Source organism: Danio rerio, chromosome 16 (assembly GCF_049306965.1).
Source record: "Danio rerio strain Tuebingen ecotype United States chromosome 16, GRCz12tu, whole genome shotgun sequence".
NCBI lineage: Eukaryota > Metazoa > Chordata > Actinopteri > Cypriniformes > Danionidae > Danio > Danio rerio.
The window spans coordinates 9,231,686-9,247,825 of record NC_133191.1 but is presented as its reverse complement, the minus strand read 5'-3'; the positions used below and the strand labels follow the sequence as shown (position 1 = coordinate 9,247,825).

Here is a 16,140-nt window from a genome sequence, read left to right as displayed (position 1 = left end):
CGCTTCATATTGCGATTGTGATTTGATTAATCGCATAGGCCTATTGCATAGCATTTGTGCTTTAATCCCATTATAAGAACTATACTTTCATGGTTCTGTTATATAGCTTTTTGTTCATGTGCTTAACTTTTACCAAATGTATTGTCTTACATTTCTATAGAAACAGGAATTAATTAACATACAAATTCAGCCATCCGCAGATCCAGCAAGTTGCTCCTCTCGCAATCCCTTTTACTCTCTCGCACGCAGCCTGTCCCACACTGTTCCCACTTATTTTTTTTCTCTTTTTTTTTTTTTTGAACTCAGACGCATTCAGTATCAGTCGTCATGGCAACCGTGTTCAGCAGCCTCATTATGTTGAGGGTTTGCCCCATAAAATGATGCAGGCATAGGGGACCACTAAACCTTCCAGACATCAGAAAACAGTCATGTGACATAAGAGCCTTCAACATCTGCACAACAAATGATTCCTCCTAATCACACACTCGCACATGTGTGGACAGATGCCCCCACACACACACACACACACACGCGCGCACAGCTCTGAATGTTTCTGTGTGTGTCAGATCAAAGGTGGCATAATGAAATATGCATGAGAAGGAGACTCAAATGTGTTTCACAGTGAGCTGTGGCGTCTTCGAGGCAGGTACAAAGCTTTTCAACTTGGATCCATCTTGCGGGTTTCAATAAATCATTTAATATATACTTTTTCAAATATGTTTTATAGGAAAGTCTTGTATATGTATTCAAATCTTGCTCTAGAGAAGATGCTACCTTATTAGTCAAATATCCCTAATGAACGCAATTATTGTACTCTCTTGGAAACCCCCATCAGAGCAGACAGCAGTGTTGCTTGTTTAATCTGCAGGATGACCTCACTGCGTGTATGGTGCTGATGTGTATAGAGGTGTTGAGCTGTCGCAGTGACTCCCGCTGATTTCAAGTGCCCCCTGCTGGTGTTAAACCAGAAATGCAGCTTAAATATACACTGTCAAAAAATGTAGGGTTCCACACAAATCCTTCATGTTGTTCCAAAATAAATCAATTAAGTTAACAATCGTTTTTTTTAACAAATGTAAGTGAATTGAACATAAAACAAAGTTGTTTAAAAAAAAAAAAAAATTAATAATTGTGTTGTTTTCAATAAGTAGTTTGAACAAGCAGCAAAAAGTACAAATGTTTTTGTGTCTGTTTATGATCCGTGGCAGTTCTAGTTTAAATGGCACGCTAGGCGAACCACCCTATACACCCCTCCAACCCCCCTCCAATTAACTTGTGTTTATTTTTCAATAAATATAACAATTTATTTTTTCATTTATTCATTCATTTTCTTTTCGGCTTGGTCCCTTATTAATCAGGGGTTGCCACAGGGGAATGATGCCCTTCCAGCCGCAGCCCATCACTGGGAAACACCCATACAATCTTGCATTCACACTCATACACTACGCCCATTTTAGCTTATTCAATTCACCTATAGCGCATGTCTTTGGACTGTGGGGGAAACTGGAGCACCCGGAGGAAACCCAAGCGAACACTGGGAGAACATGCAAACTCCACACAGAAATACCAAATGACCAAAAGGTTATCTAACAAAATAACTTATGATAACGGCACAAAATCTAGTACATCCAAATTTATATGTTATAGAAAAATATTAAATACAAATATTAAAAAGAGTAAAAAATAAAGAAAAGCAAAAAATGATTTGTTTTTTTACATTTTGTAGGTTGTATTTTTTTTTACAATATTTTGCTTGAATTGAATTAAATTTCATTTAAAAGATTGTTTTAATAAATATATCTGTTTATTAAATCTGTTTTGCTCAAATGCACTATTATATATTTCCTATATTCACTGGGAAATTGATAAAAATAATAGTTTTCAAAATGGGGTGTGCTCAATTATGCTGAGCCCTGTATATTGCAGCAAAACAATATTGCAATGTCATATTTTTTCAATATTGTGCAGCCCTAAAACAATTTAACCAACACTTGCACCAGTTTGCATTTGCACCAGACACATTCTTAAAACCACTACATATCTCAAGATAAAACAATGAGCAGTTCTGTGCTTCACACAGGTGAGTGAGCTTGACAAACCACCCGTAAAAACACTCTTTTCTCTATGTTTGCACCAGTTTACTTCATAGAAAAGACTCAATAAGGAAAACAATGTTCACCTATGAATATACCACAAATCTTGAGGGCTGAAAAATTCAAAATACTGAGAAAATTCTTTAAAGTTGTCCAAATAAAATTCTTAGCAATGCTTATTATTAATCAACAAGTGAGTCTTGATATATTTATATGGGGAAAAAAAGTATTTAAGAAACACGATCTTTATTTAATATCCTAATGATTTTTGTCATAAAAGAAATTGTCTGTTCCCTAAAAATATACCCATACCCAACAATACTGGACTTCTGCTCCATGGTCCCATCGTACACTGCAAACAAACAAACAAACAAACAAACAAACAAACAAACAAACAAACAAACAAACAAACAAACAAATAAATAAAAGAAGCTCTTCTTACTCTGAGTATTTGTCTTGTTTCTTGTCTAAATATTTAAGCAAATCTTAATTCAAGAAACAATTTTTAGAAAACAAAATAAGAGTCAAAATTAATTGAGATTTTCGTTAAATCAAGTAAAATAATCTGCCAATGGGGTAAGCAAAATTATCTTGTTTTCACTTTGATGTACGATTTATTTCTCACCGCATTGGCAGATTATTTTGCTTGTTTTAAGGAAAATATCACTTAATTTTGAAATATCTTTTGAAGACAATGTTTTTTTTTCCTCATAGAAAATGCTGATTGAATTAAGTATTGTTGGATATTTATACTAAAAACAGGACAAAAACAGTAAGGCTGCAAGTAATTTATTTGCAGTCAAGGGTTTACTAAATTACATTTTACAACTTGATTTTCTTTTTCATTCCCTCTGTCTCACAGTAAACATGGTCCACACCTGAAATTCTGAATCAGTGTATTATTTGATTCTCATTTACGATCTTTTAATATATTTTGTGAGATGTGGTTATTTTGACCCTCCTAGCAGTTTTTAGTAACATTCCTCATTGTAATTGTCTGCTCACGCAGGTTCTAGATTGGATTGAAAACCACGGAGAGGCGTTTCTGAGTAAGCACACAGGAGTGGGGAAGTCCCTGCACAGAGCTCGAGCATTACAGAAACGCCATGAGGACTTTGAAGAGGTGGCTCAGGTAAGAAGAAAACTCCGGTTTCTATGAACGCTTTCTATGAAGCTCATGCTTTTTAGTGAATTACAACTGTTTTTAATTATTTACAAAATGTATCTATAAAGACGTAACAAACCGTATACTGTATTATAATGACAGTTATAGCTGCAGAGTTAATAATACTTATAAGTGATGCATTTATTTTTTTAATATACATGTTCATATTCCATTATACAATATTTTATAAGGATTAATTAGTCGATCGTGATTGTATTTATTGTTAATGTTCACATAAAGAAAAATGCTGTAAATTTATGTGTACAATTTACAAGTGGACTGTAAATTAACAATTACAACTGTGCTCTAGTTTTACAACACAATTATAATTATAAATTTTAGTGCTCTTTTTAATTTTACAGTATTACTTGCAATTTTTACAGTATTACTTGCAAAATTTACAAGCACATTGTAAATTAATATTTACAACTGTGCTGTAGTTTTACAACATAATTGCAATTGTAAGTTTACAGTGCTCTTGCAAATTTTACAGTACTACTGTCAAATTTTACAAATGTACTGTAAATTAACAATTACAACTGTGCTGTAGTTTTACAACACAGTTGTATTTATTAATTTACAGTACTCTTGTAAATATTACAGTATTACTGGCAATTTTTTACAGTATTACTAGCAAAATGTATTAACATTTACAACTGTGCAGAAGTTGTACAGCACAATTGTAATTGTTAATTTAAAGTGCACTTGTAAATTTTACCGCCTTACTGGCAATTTTTACAGTAATACTTGCAACTTTTACAATATTACTGGCAAAATTTACAAGAGCACTGTTAATGAACAATTACAACTGTGCTGTAGTTTTACATCACAATTGTAATTGTTAGTTTACAGTGCACCTATACATTTTACAGTACTACTGTCAATTTTTATAGTAATACTGGTAAAATTTACAAGCGCACTGTAAATTAACAATTACAACTGTGCTGTAGTTCATTCATTCAGTCATTCATTTTCTTTTCGGCTTAGTTCCTTTATTAATCTGGGGTCGCCAAAACGGAATGAACCGCCAACTTATCCAGCATGTTTTTACGCAGTGGATGCCTTTCTAGCCGCAAACCATCTCTTGGAAACACACACTCATTCACACTCATACACTACGGACAATTTAGCCTACCCAATTCACCTGTACCGCATGTATTTGGACTGTGGGGAAACCGGAGGACTCTGAGGAAACCCACGCGACCACGGGGAGAACATGCAAACTCCACACAGAAATGCCAACTGACCCAGCCGAGGCTCGAAACAGCGACCTTCTTTCTGTGAGGTGACAGCACTACCTACTGCGTCACTGCGTCGCCACTGTGCTGTAGTTTTATAACATAATTGCAATTGTTAGATTACAGTGCACTTGTAAATAGTACAGTATTACTAGCAATTTTAGTATTGCAATTTTTACAGTATCCATGGCAAAATTTACAAGCGTGCTGTAAATTAACAATTACAACTGTGCTGTAGTTTTGCAACACAATTGTAATTGTTAATTCATAGCACACTTGTACATTTTACAGTATAACTTGCAATTTTACAGTATTACTGGCAAAAATTTCCATACATACTGTTAATTAACAATAATAACAGTGCTGTAGTTTTACAACACAATTGTAATTGTTAATTTACAGCGCACTTGTCAATTTTACAGTATTACTGGCAATTTTTACAGGATTACTTGCAATTTTTACAGTATTACTGGCAAAATTTACAACCGTACTGTAAATTAACAATTACAAATGTGCTGTAGTTTTACAACACAATTGTAATTGTTAGTTTACAGTGCTCTTGTAAGTTTTACAATATTACTGGCAATTTTTACAGGATTACTTGCAATTTTTACAGTATTACTGGCAAAATTTACAACCGTACTGTAAATTAACAATTACAAATGTGCTGTAGTTTTACAACACAATTGTAATTGTTAGTTTACAGTGCTCTTGTAAGTTTTACAATATTACTGGCAATTTTTATAGTATTATTTGCAATTTTTACAGTATTAACATTGTAATTGTTAGTTTACAGTAGACCAAAATTGGCCGTAATACTGTCAATTTTACAGCATTTTTACAGTGTAATAGACTTCTTTGTAAGTCATATATATATATATAATATATATATTTTTTTTTTTCAAATAAACATTTGGTAATAATTTATGCCTTATAAATGCTTATTCTAGGTCATACAATTAATAACCTTCATAAATGCCTTATTGATGACGTTAAGTAATAAGAATCAATAACACTATTATAATATTATGATTATGTAGCTGTAACTGTCATTATAATACAGTATGCAGTAACACTTTAGAATAATGGTCCCATAGTTAATGTTAGTTAATATATTTACTAGCACTAACTAAGCATGCATAATTTTGTAAAGCAATTATTAATCATAGTTCAACATTAAATGCATTACTAAATTCCAAAGTTGTGCTTGTTAACATAAGATAAATGCATGTGAACTCACGATGCATTAACTAAAGTAACATTTACTAATGTTAACAAACATGAATAAATACTGTATTCAATGTCTTACTAATAGTTTGTTCATTTTAGTGAATACATTAACTGATGGACCATTATTATAAAGTGTTACCCAGAATGCTTGTTAAGTCTTTGTAAATACATTTATAGAATGATTATAAATATTTATTAATGGACTTGTGATTCATTATAAGCATTAACTTCATAGAAAGTTCGGTTTGACTACTCATCTCTGACTAGCTGCCTACATTGCAAAACAAAAAAATCTTACTTAGAGTTTGCTTCTAGTCCAAATATGTAAATATTCTTAAATCGAAAAACATTTTATAGGTAAGAAAAAAATGTGGTCTTGTTTTCTTATGTCTTATGGCATTATTCCTTATAACAATAAAGAAACTGCATTTCAAAACAAAAGCAAGATCATTTTAAGAAAAATGACAAATTATTTCTGAAAACAACTCTATATTTTTTACTTGTCTACAAAATGCTTGTTGATTTAGTTTTTCTTTTTCTTTTATTATTATTATTATTATTATTATTATTATTATTATTATTTATATTTGGACTAGAAACAAGACAATTTAAGTACTTCTCCCAGAATAAAAACTAGACAGACTGTGCAAGAAACTGGTCAAATGCATATTATGCAAAACGTCTGCATGTGTCCCAGAATACCTACACCAATGCAGACAAACTGCTGGAGGCGGCGGAGCAGCTGGCTCAGACGGGCGAGTGTGACCCCGAGGAGATTTACCAGGCTGCTCATCAGCTGGAGGACCGTATCCAGGACTTTGTAAGGCGCGTTGAACAGCGCAAAGTCCTGCTCGACATGTCTGTGGCCTTCCATACACACAGCAAAGAGGTAAATCTATGGAAAAAGGCACACAAATGGGTGTGGATATATGCAGGTTTCTCTTGTGTTCCACTTGACATGATTCCTGAATATGATGTAGCAGAAAACACAAGTTTAGAAAGTGTTGATGTAGTGGTTTTCAAACAGGCTTCAAATACAATGAATCAAAAAAAACTTATATAAAGAAACAATAATAATAAAAATGTGGATTTGATCTTGAACCAGAAACTCTACTCGCTGCTGTTTATTGGTTTTATCCAGCATTCAGACAATCATACCTGTTTCTATCAGGTGCTTATCTATCCACGAAAGTGAAATTAAGGAATGAGGAGGCTCATTCTCTCATTCTAACGCTGCAGATGATCGGTTTAACTGTTTTCTCTCTAGTGAAGCATTTAGTTTTTCCACTTACAAAGTCCGCCATGTAAATACCAAATGCGCTATGGCGCGACGCAAATGACTCTTAAAGGGAATGGGAGATGAGACTGTCATTGGTTTATTCTTAAAACACACCTTTAACTCATTAAGAGAATAAGCTCAACCCTGTTAGACCATGCGCCACGGCGCAAAGCGGATTTTTCCATCCTTAAAATGGCAAAAGTGGATTCTAACAAGCCCTTAATGCTTTTTTTGCCCTGCGCTTAAGATTTTGTGCATGGATCGTCAAAATAGAGCCCTTAATTAAAAAAAAATAATTGTGGAAAGTAAGTATTATGTTACCCTGATTCAACTGACACAATAATCTTGTTTTAAGCTTAAATACTTTGGCTGAATTTAGGACAGAACATTTAATCTCAATTCTTAAATTAAGAAGAATTCTCGAGTAAATCTAGTCTTAAGACACTTTCAAACAAAGTAAGAAAAGCTGTTTAAAAATCAATTAACAATCTAGTTTTAGGATAATTAGACTAAATACACTGCTTGGAATAGTGTAAGTTTAGTTATTTAGGGTATTTTTTTCTTTACTTTTAGTCATTTTAGCATTAAGTCACTTCACTAATTTAGTCATTTTACTAAAGTGTAGGTACGTTTTCTTATTTCAACACATATTACCAAGTATAATCTTACTGCACAGACAAATAATTGATTTTTTTTTCCCTAGTCTGTTTCTTTTTAAATCCTTCATTAATGTCACACATGATGGTTCTTTTTTGCAGTGTGTGATCTGGACAGTTAGCATTAGCATTTAGCATTTTTTACAGCCCAAATCTGCTTCTAAATTCAAAACTTTCTTCTTGGTTTATCTGTATTACACAAACAATCATGATAAGGAGTAGACGGCATATACATGATTCATAACATACCTCAAATGAGCAAACCACACTCTCTTTGATATCTCAATATGACATAATGTTAGCCATCTGCTATCTGTAGCAGGCTGGCTTGTGCAGCCATCTTTGATTCTCAGGGTGTGTTTAAGGCTGAAGTTTTGGAGAAAAGAGGAAGGTAAAGAAAGGTGGAGGTGGAAAAAAGACAATGGGGAGGTGTGGAAGCAAGGCGCATGGCCTGCTGTTTCAGGAGATATACTTACCGGCATGCCAACACAGGCAGATGGCTAATCCTGTGAGCTCACAAGAGAAGAAGGCCGCTCACAGGAAACAACAACACCAGCAGTTCGGTGGCAGCCAAAGTCCGTCTGGCTTTTATTGTCTTGTCATATTTGTGCATTTGTCTATTTTGGATTAAATGGTATTTGTTTAAATGGTCATATTTTATCTATTGGTTTATTGCTTAGATATGTTTCTGTTTTGTTTGTCTGCCCTCATAAAAAGACTTTATTAGGCTGGCTTGTGTAGCAAGCCAGACTACTGTTATCCTATTAAACTTATTATTTTTCTATATTATTCTTCTTCTGAGACTAAAAATTAAACTCTATCTCCTCCTAGGCCATTTAAGCTATGACCATCAAACTTGGGTCAAACCTCCGAACTATTCTGACTCGAGTTGCTATATCCTTTCCGACTGATACGACTTTCGGTTTCCCGAAAAACGTCCCGGGACCGTCGGGAAAATCCCATAGACGTAACATTGGATCAAACTTTGTGACCTCATAACTGCGCATCAGAATGTCACACAGACTTCTAACTGGGCTCATTTAACTCAGACTATCAAACTGCCAATGACTGATCACCTTTAAACTTTCTGGCCACGCCCTAGCAACCACTTTTGGACCCTAGAAACCGTCCCATAGACTTCCATTGCAAAAGACTCTCATTGACTTTACATGGGATCAAACTTTGTGAGCTCATAACTCTGCATCAAACTGTCCTACAGACTAATGGCTGAGCTCATTTAACTCAGTCTAGCCAGCAGCCAATCACTTATGGCCTTTTAACTTTCTAGCCACACCCTAACAACCAGATACTGCACCCTAGCAACTGTCCCATAGACTGCCATTAAAGAGGTTCAGACTGATATTGTCATGCTGCAGTGTGATAGAGACATGGGGGTTGTTTTTAACTGTTCATACTGGCAAGAAGCTTTGATACATCATCAGTCTAAGCTGTCAATCAACTCTATAGCAACAAAACAGACTAACCTAGCAACGATATGGCACCAGCTATATCTCAGCATCAGAACATCGTAGAGAGGCGGGGGTTGGCTTGTTTGACTCATGCTCGCACACCATCTATCTATCTATCTATCTATCTATCTATCTATCTATCTATCTATCTATCTATCTATCTATCTATCTATCTATCTATCTATCTATCTATCTATCTATCTATCTATCTATCTATCTATCTATCCATCATGCTAAGAACATGCTTATTCATGCTAGAATCATGCTAGTTACATGCTAAGTCATGCTAGAATCATGCTATTTACATGTTAATTCATACTAGAATTATGCTAACAGCATGCTAATTCATGCTAGAATCATGCTAGTCACATGCTAATTCATGCTAGAATCATGCTAACAACATGCTAATTCATGCTAGAATCATGCTAGTAACATGCTAATTCATGCTAGAAGCATGCTTACAACATGCTAATTCATGCTAGAATCATGCTAACAATATGCTAATTCATGCTAGAAGCATGCTAACAACATGCTAATTCATGCTAGAATCATGCTAGTCACATGCTAATTCATGCTAGAATCATGCTAACAACATGCTAATTCATGCTAGAATCATGCTAACAACATGCTAATTCATGCTAGAATCATGCTAGTAACATGCTAATTCATGCTAGAAGCATGCTAACAACATGCTAATCCATGCTAGAATCATGCTAGTAACATGCTAATTCATGCTAGAATCATGCTAACAACATGCTAATTCATGCTAGAATCATGCTAACAACATGCTAATTCATGCTAGAATCATGCTAGTCACATACTAAATTCATGCTAGAATCATGCTAGTCAAATGCTAATTCATGCTAGAATCATGCTAAGAACATGCTAATTCATGCTAGAATCATGCTAGTAACATGCCAATTCTTGTTAGAATCATGCTAACAACATGCTAATTCATGCTAGAATCATGCTAGTAACATGCTAATTCATGCTAGAAGCATGCTAACAACATGCTAATTCATGCTAGAATCATCCTAGTAACATGCTAATTCATACTAGAAGCATGCTAACAACATGCTAATTCATGGTAGAATCATGCTAGTAACATGCTAATTCATGCTAAAATCATGCTAACAACATGCTAATTCATGCTAGAATCATGCTAGTCACATGCTAATTCATGCTAGAATCATGTTAGTCAAATGCTAATTCATGCTAGAATCATGCTAACAACATGCTAATTCATGCTAGAATCATGCTAACAACATGCTAATTCATGCTAGAATCATGCTAGTAACATGCCAATTCTTGTTAGAATCATGCTAACAACATGCTAATTCACGCTAGAATCATGCTAGTAACATGCTAATTCATGCTAGAAGCATGCTAACAACATGCTAATTCATGCTAGAATCATGCTAGTGACATGCTAATTCATGCTAGAATCATGTTAACAACATGCTAATTCATGCTAGAATCGTGCTAACAACATGCTAATTCATGCTAGAATCATGCTAGTAACATGCTTATTCATGCTAGAATCATGCTAACAACATGCTAATTCATGTTAGAATCATGCTAGTAACATGCTAATACATGCTAGAATCGTGCTAACAACATGCTAATTCATGCTAGAATCATGCTAACAACATGCTAATTCATGCTAGAATCATGCTAGTCACATGCTAATTCATGCTAAAATCATGCTAGTCAAATGCTAATTCATGCTAGAATCATGCTAATAACATGCTAATTCATGCTAGAATCATGCTAACAACATGTTAATTCATGCTAGAATCGTGCTAGTAACATGCTAATTCATGCTAGAACGTGCTAGTAACATGCTAATTCATGCTAGAATTGTGCTAACAACATGCTAATTCATGCTAAAATCATGCTAACAACATTCTAATTCATGCTAAAATCCTGCTAGTAACATGTTAATTCATGCTATAATTATGCTAGCAACATGCTAATTCATGCTAGACTCATGCTAACAACATGCTAATTCGTGCTAAAATCATGCTAACAACATGCTAATTCACGCTAGAATCATGCTAACAACATGCTAATTCACGTTAGAATCATGCTAATACCATGCTAATCTATCTATCTATCTATCTATCTATCTATCTATCTTTTCATACTTTTAAAAACTGTTTAAACTAAATAAACTATTACCGTCAGGCTTTCACAAGCCAGCCTCAAAGTTTGTTCTCAAACTTTAAGAATCTAGTTCAGGTTTAATATTGCTATCTTGTCGTTTTTAGTATACTTTCAATAGATTTATGTACTTATCAGAAATGTACCTAAATATACTTAATATTGCACTCACTGCAAGTATACTGACAGAAAAGTCTTCCATACTATATAGTTTGCTAAAAACAGTATGCAAGCTGAGTAGTACCGTATGTCCCTATTTATAAAATTCGAAAATCATCAATTCATTCGTTAGTTTTCTCTTCGGCTTAGTCCCTTTATTAATCCGGGGTTGCCACAGCGGTATGAACCACCAACTTATCCAGTTTTTATGCAACGGATGCCCTTCCAGCCGCAACACATCTCTGGAAAACATCCACACACACTCATTCACACTTATACACTACAGACAATTTAGCCTACCAAATTCACTTGTACCACATGTCTTTGGACTTGTGGGGGAAACCGGAGCACCCGAAGGAAACGCACATGAACGCAGGGAGAACATGCAAACTCCAGACAGAAACGCCAACTGACCCAGCCGAGGCTCGAACCAGCAACCTTCTTGCTGTGAGGCGACAGCACTACTTACTGCACCACTGCCTCACAACACTGTTTCCAAGTAAGAATAATTGCTTGGATCAAATTACAAACTGCACTCAGTCTCCAATAACAAATTAAGCGCTTTTTTTGCTCAGTATACCTGCAATATAACACATTAGGGATATTAAAGGGTACTATTAAGCTCATTACAATTAAATTATGATTAAATATATACCAAAATACACTGTTTCCAAGTGAAGATATGCTGAATAATTGGTTGGATCAAATTACATATTGCACTTTAGCTGCGTCCCAAATGGCACACTATACACTATGCACTATGACGTTTGACGGTTGCCTTTTTAGTGAAATAAATGACCAAAGTACCAATTCCTGCCATGAGTATAACCACATTCACCATCGAGAGGCGGTATAATCACTCCCGTTGGAGAATTTTGCTTTCACAAGCCAAAATAAATAAAGTTATCCAACATCAGCGCCTGATAGCTCCTGCCCTTCTGCTACGTGAGCAAAGCTGAGGTTGAAGTGTCACTCTTCATTTTACCGGTTAAATACGTGCATCATCAGGGTGTTTAAAGTGTACTTTTTTTTTTAGACTTTTCAGTGTGAACACACTACTTAAACTATTTATACTGATGAATTAAATGCGCAAATTAGTGCATAAGTATGTGATTTGGGAGTGTCTGCAGTAATTAATTTAGCACATTCTGCTTAGTATACCTGCAGTATAACACCAGAGAACCAAAGTATTTACCAAAAGTATACAACTAGTAGTATACCCATGAGTTCATTTGCAATACAGTTGATCATCATTGTGGACAAGCTGTGCACCTAATGTGTATAATTTATAATACACTTAAAAGTATGCTTTTATGTACTAAAAATAGGCCTATTTGGTCGTATTTAACTAGAATAACAACATGTAGATGTATTGTACTTCTACAGATACCTCTACATAGCACACTCCAGAAATGAGCTTTAAGTACACTTATTTTTGGTTATAATATTTAATGATGATGTCATTGCTCTGCAGCTGTGGACGTGGTTGGAGGAGCTTCAGAAGGAGTTGTTGGATGATGTTTATGCCGAGTCAGTGGAGGCGGTGCAGGAGCTGATCAAGCGCTTTGGTCAACAGCAGCAAACCACCCTGCAAGTCACCGTCAACGTCATTAAAGAAGGGGAGGATCTCATACAGCAGCTCAGGTACTGCCCACTGGAACAAAATGGCAGTCAGTTAATTGTCATGGCAATAAAATAATACAGCAATGGTAAATAATACAGCAATTTTATTGTATAAAACAGGAAAATTGCTGTAATTTGTCATTAATTATATAGTACATAAAATAACAGTCAAGCTGTTAATTTACAGATATTATTTGTAATTTTAACTGACTTTTGAATATAATTTAAAATAACAGAAAAAAACTGTATAAATAATACTGTAATTTCCCTGTATAAAAACTAAAATGTCAGTAATTTGTCTTTAATGATAAAGTACCTAAAATGAAAGTCAAACTCATTTTACTAAGTTTTGAATAAAATTTGAAATGACAAAAAATGACTTTAAAAAATGTAGAGATTTTCTGTATAGTTTTTTATGTACAGTGTACCATTTTCCAATTCTCATTTCAGACAGTCACCAGATGATTTAATATTAAATAGCATGAAATCAGACTTGTTGTTGATTTCCACCAATGATACTTGGCTTATATTTTCACAGATTTTAGAACCTAGAGCTGCAGCAACTACTATAACCTAAAAACACACACTCAAATCGCTGACCTGCAGAAGCTAATTAAACTACAGAAAGAATAGACTTCAACTCCTGTAGATGTTATCTCTGATCTGTTCTCTCGTATCCTCTTCTGTGACTCCAGAGACTCCGCAATCTCTAGCAATAAGACTCCTCATAACAGCTCGATGGCACACATCGAGAGTGTCCTGCAGCAGCTGGATGAGGCTCAGGCTCAGATGGAGGAGCTGTTTCAGGAACGCAAGATCAAACTCGAACTTTTCCTCCAGCTCAGGATCTTTGAACGAGATGCGATTGACGTAAGTCTACACTTCACCACACGGCTCAGTTGTCATTCCCAAATCACAAACCACTGATTTTGTTGTAAACGGTGAGTTTTTGCACTCAGTACAAATAGTTCAATATAGATCCTCTGCCCCTCGTCAATCTGAGAGATTCAATTTAATCAACTTTAGTTAACACTTTAGTTTAGGTCACAGTCCATGCTATTAACTACTGGCTTTTTATCATTAAGATATGAACTGTTCATTAGTAGTTATAAAGTATGATCTTATTCTGTATCCCTAATGCTACCCAAAACCTAAACCCAACTTCTTCCTTACTAACTAATAAACAGCTAATTATTAGTTTATTAAGCTATTAGGGTTAGTTAATGGTCTGTTAATACCATGATTTATGACTTAAGCCAGGGGTGTCCAAACTCGGTCCTGGAGGGCTGGTGTCCTGCATAGTTAACTCCAACTTCCTCCAGTTTAAACACCACTGACCTAAGCTAAAGTGTTACCCAACTTTCCATATGGATTTCAAGCAATGTTGAAACAATAATATGATAAACATTTACATGTTTATGCAAAAATGTACTTTAGCTTCTATTCTGTGCTAATGATGATATTCCGCCCTAATTTAAAATAGAAATAACGATTTTAAGAGATTTTATTTTCTGTATAAAATACCAAAATGTAATGAGGTGTCAAAAGTTCATATTAATTTTTAGACTACACAATACTAATGTTTTAACTTGCTGAGGGTATTATTTTAATATATGCTTTATTAGACTGACAGGTGTGATGTAAAAAACAAAGGCCAATACAAAGAGCAAACTTTGTAACCAATTAGAGTTGCCATCTAGAATTAAACAACATTAGATATCTATCTCTACTCATAAACACCTTGGAAGCAATGAAAATAAACAAAGAAATATACAAAATCACTGTTAGAAATAAAAATAAATAAAACTACTGTATGTACTGTATATTAAAGTATATAATGAAACAATGTGTTTTGTTTGTTTATCTTCTTATATGTGAGAAAAAGAGGGTAAACACAATTAGGAGAGAGTACTCACAAAGTGGTACAAAACAACATAAAGAGAAATTTACCCTAATAAACTCAATCAGGAAATGAGGTCAAAGGATTCAAGATGTTTAGAATGGGGTCTGAATTTTATAGTATTTATCAGTAGAGCCCCAGATAGATTGCTTCACTTCTTTTCTAGAGAGAGAAATGACAAGACTGTTACTAAATGTTGAGAGGAGATGAGGCTTTATTTAATATACTGTATTTTAGTTTTTTGATGTACTTCCTACTGAAATGGAATATTGAGTAGGGGATGGAGCTTTCTTTTTTAGCACATCATTCCCTCATGGCAAACTAACGGTAAGAGTGCCGTGTTTAAGAATAATAACGCTGAAGACAATGGTCAGATTTGTATTTTCTTCAGTTGATTCATTGTTTACCCAAAGAATAACACTGTGCGCTTCCAAAATAAGCATTGTAAAGTTGTTCACGCTGACAAATCCCTACAGTATTTTGTCGGAGTACCCTGGTTTTTAATCAAAAACAAATGAATCATCTGAAAAAAAAAATGCTTTAAATGACAATATTTCTATTTCAAATTTTTAAACAATTTTGTAAAACGAAACAAAACAAATATTAAGAGTTTACTGACACCCATGACTAATAAATCCACAGGAAAACGAAGAATTTTCAAGTAGTCTTAATTCTTTTCATAGCTGTAGAGCTGCATTAATGGGTTTATTAATGAAATTCTCCCACATTGCTATATATATATATATATATATATATATATATATATATATATATATATATATATATATATATATATATATATATAGGAAATTTTTATTTTAATTAAATTTTTAATTTTAATTTTTTTTTATATTTCCCAAATGATATTTAACAGAGCAATGACATTTTTACAGCATGTCTGATAATATTTTTGCTTCTTGAGAAAGTTTTTTTTGTTTTATTTTGGCTTGAATAAAAGCAGTTATTAATTTTTTGAGCACAATTTTAAGGACTAAATTATTATCCTCTTTAGGCTATTTTTTTTCCCCGATAGGCTACAGAACAAACCATCATAATACATAACTAACCTAATTAACCAAGTTAAGCCTTTAAAAGTCACTTTAAGCTGTATAGAAGTGTCTTGAAAAATTTCTAGTCAAATATTATTTACTGTCATCATGGCAAA

The 16,140-nt window shown here is 34.1% G+C and overlaps 2 protein-coding genes across 26 annotated transcripts in view; both read left to right on the top strand.

Annotated features, from left to right (window-relative positions):
* LOC141378159 (uncharacterized) overlaps positions 1-16,140 on the top strand; it is a 416,515-nt gene that overhangs the window by 78,769 nt on the left and 321,606 nt on the right. The gene's annotated exons all lie outside the window — the stretch shown is intronic.
* Positions 1-16,140, top strand: part of triob (trio Rho guanine nucleotide exchange factor b) — a 252,209-nt gene that overhangs the window by 120,346 nt on the left and 115,723 nt on the right. For all 25 annotated transcript variants that reach the window (XR_012391967.1, XR_012391966.1, XR_012391965.1 and 22 more), the window contains 4 exons: positions 3,103-3,225; positions 6,424-6,615; positions 12,927-13,096; positions 13,771-13,945. Coding sequence is in view for 13 of the 25 variants with exons in the window: in XM_073925797.1 (XP_073781898.1) it covers positions 3,103-3,225; positions 6,424-6,615; positions 12,927-13,096; positions 13,771-13,945 (660 nt within the window). In the remaining 12 variants the exon portion in view is untranslated. The remainder of the gene's footprint in view (positions 1-3,102; positions 3,226-6,423; positions 6,616-12,926; positions 13,097-13,770; positions 13,946-16,140) is intronic.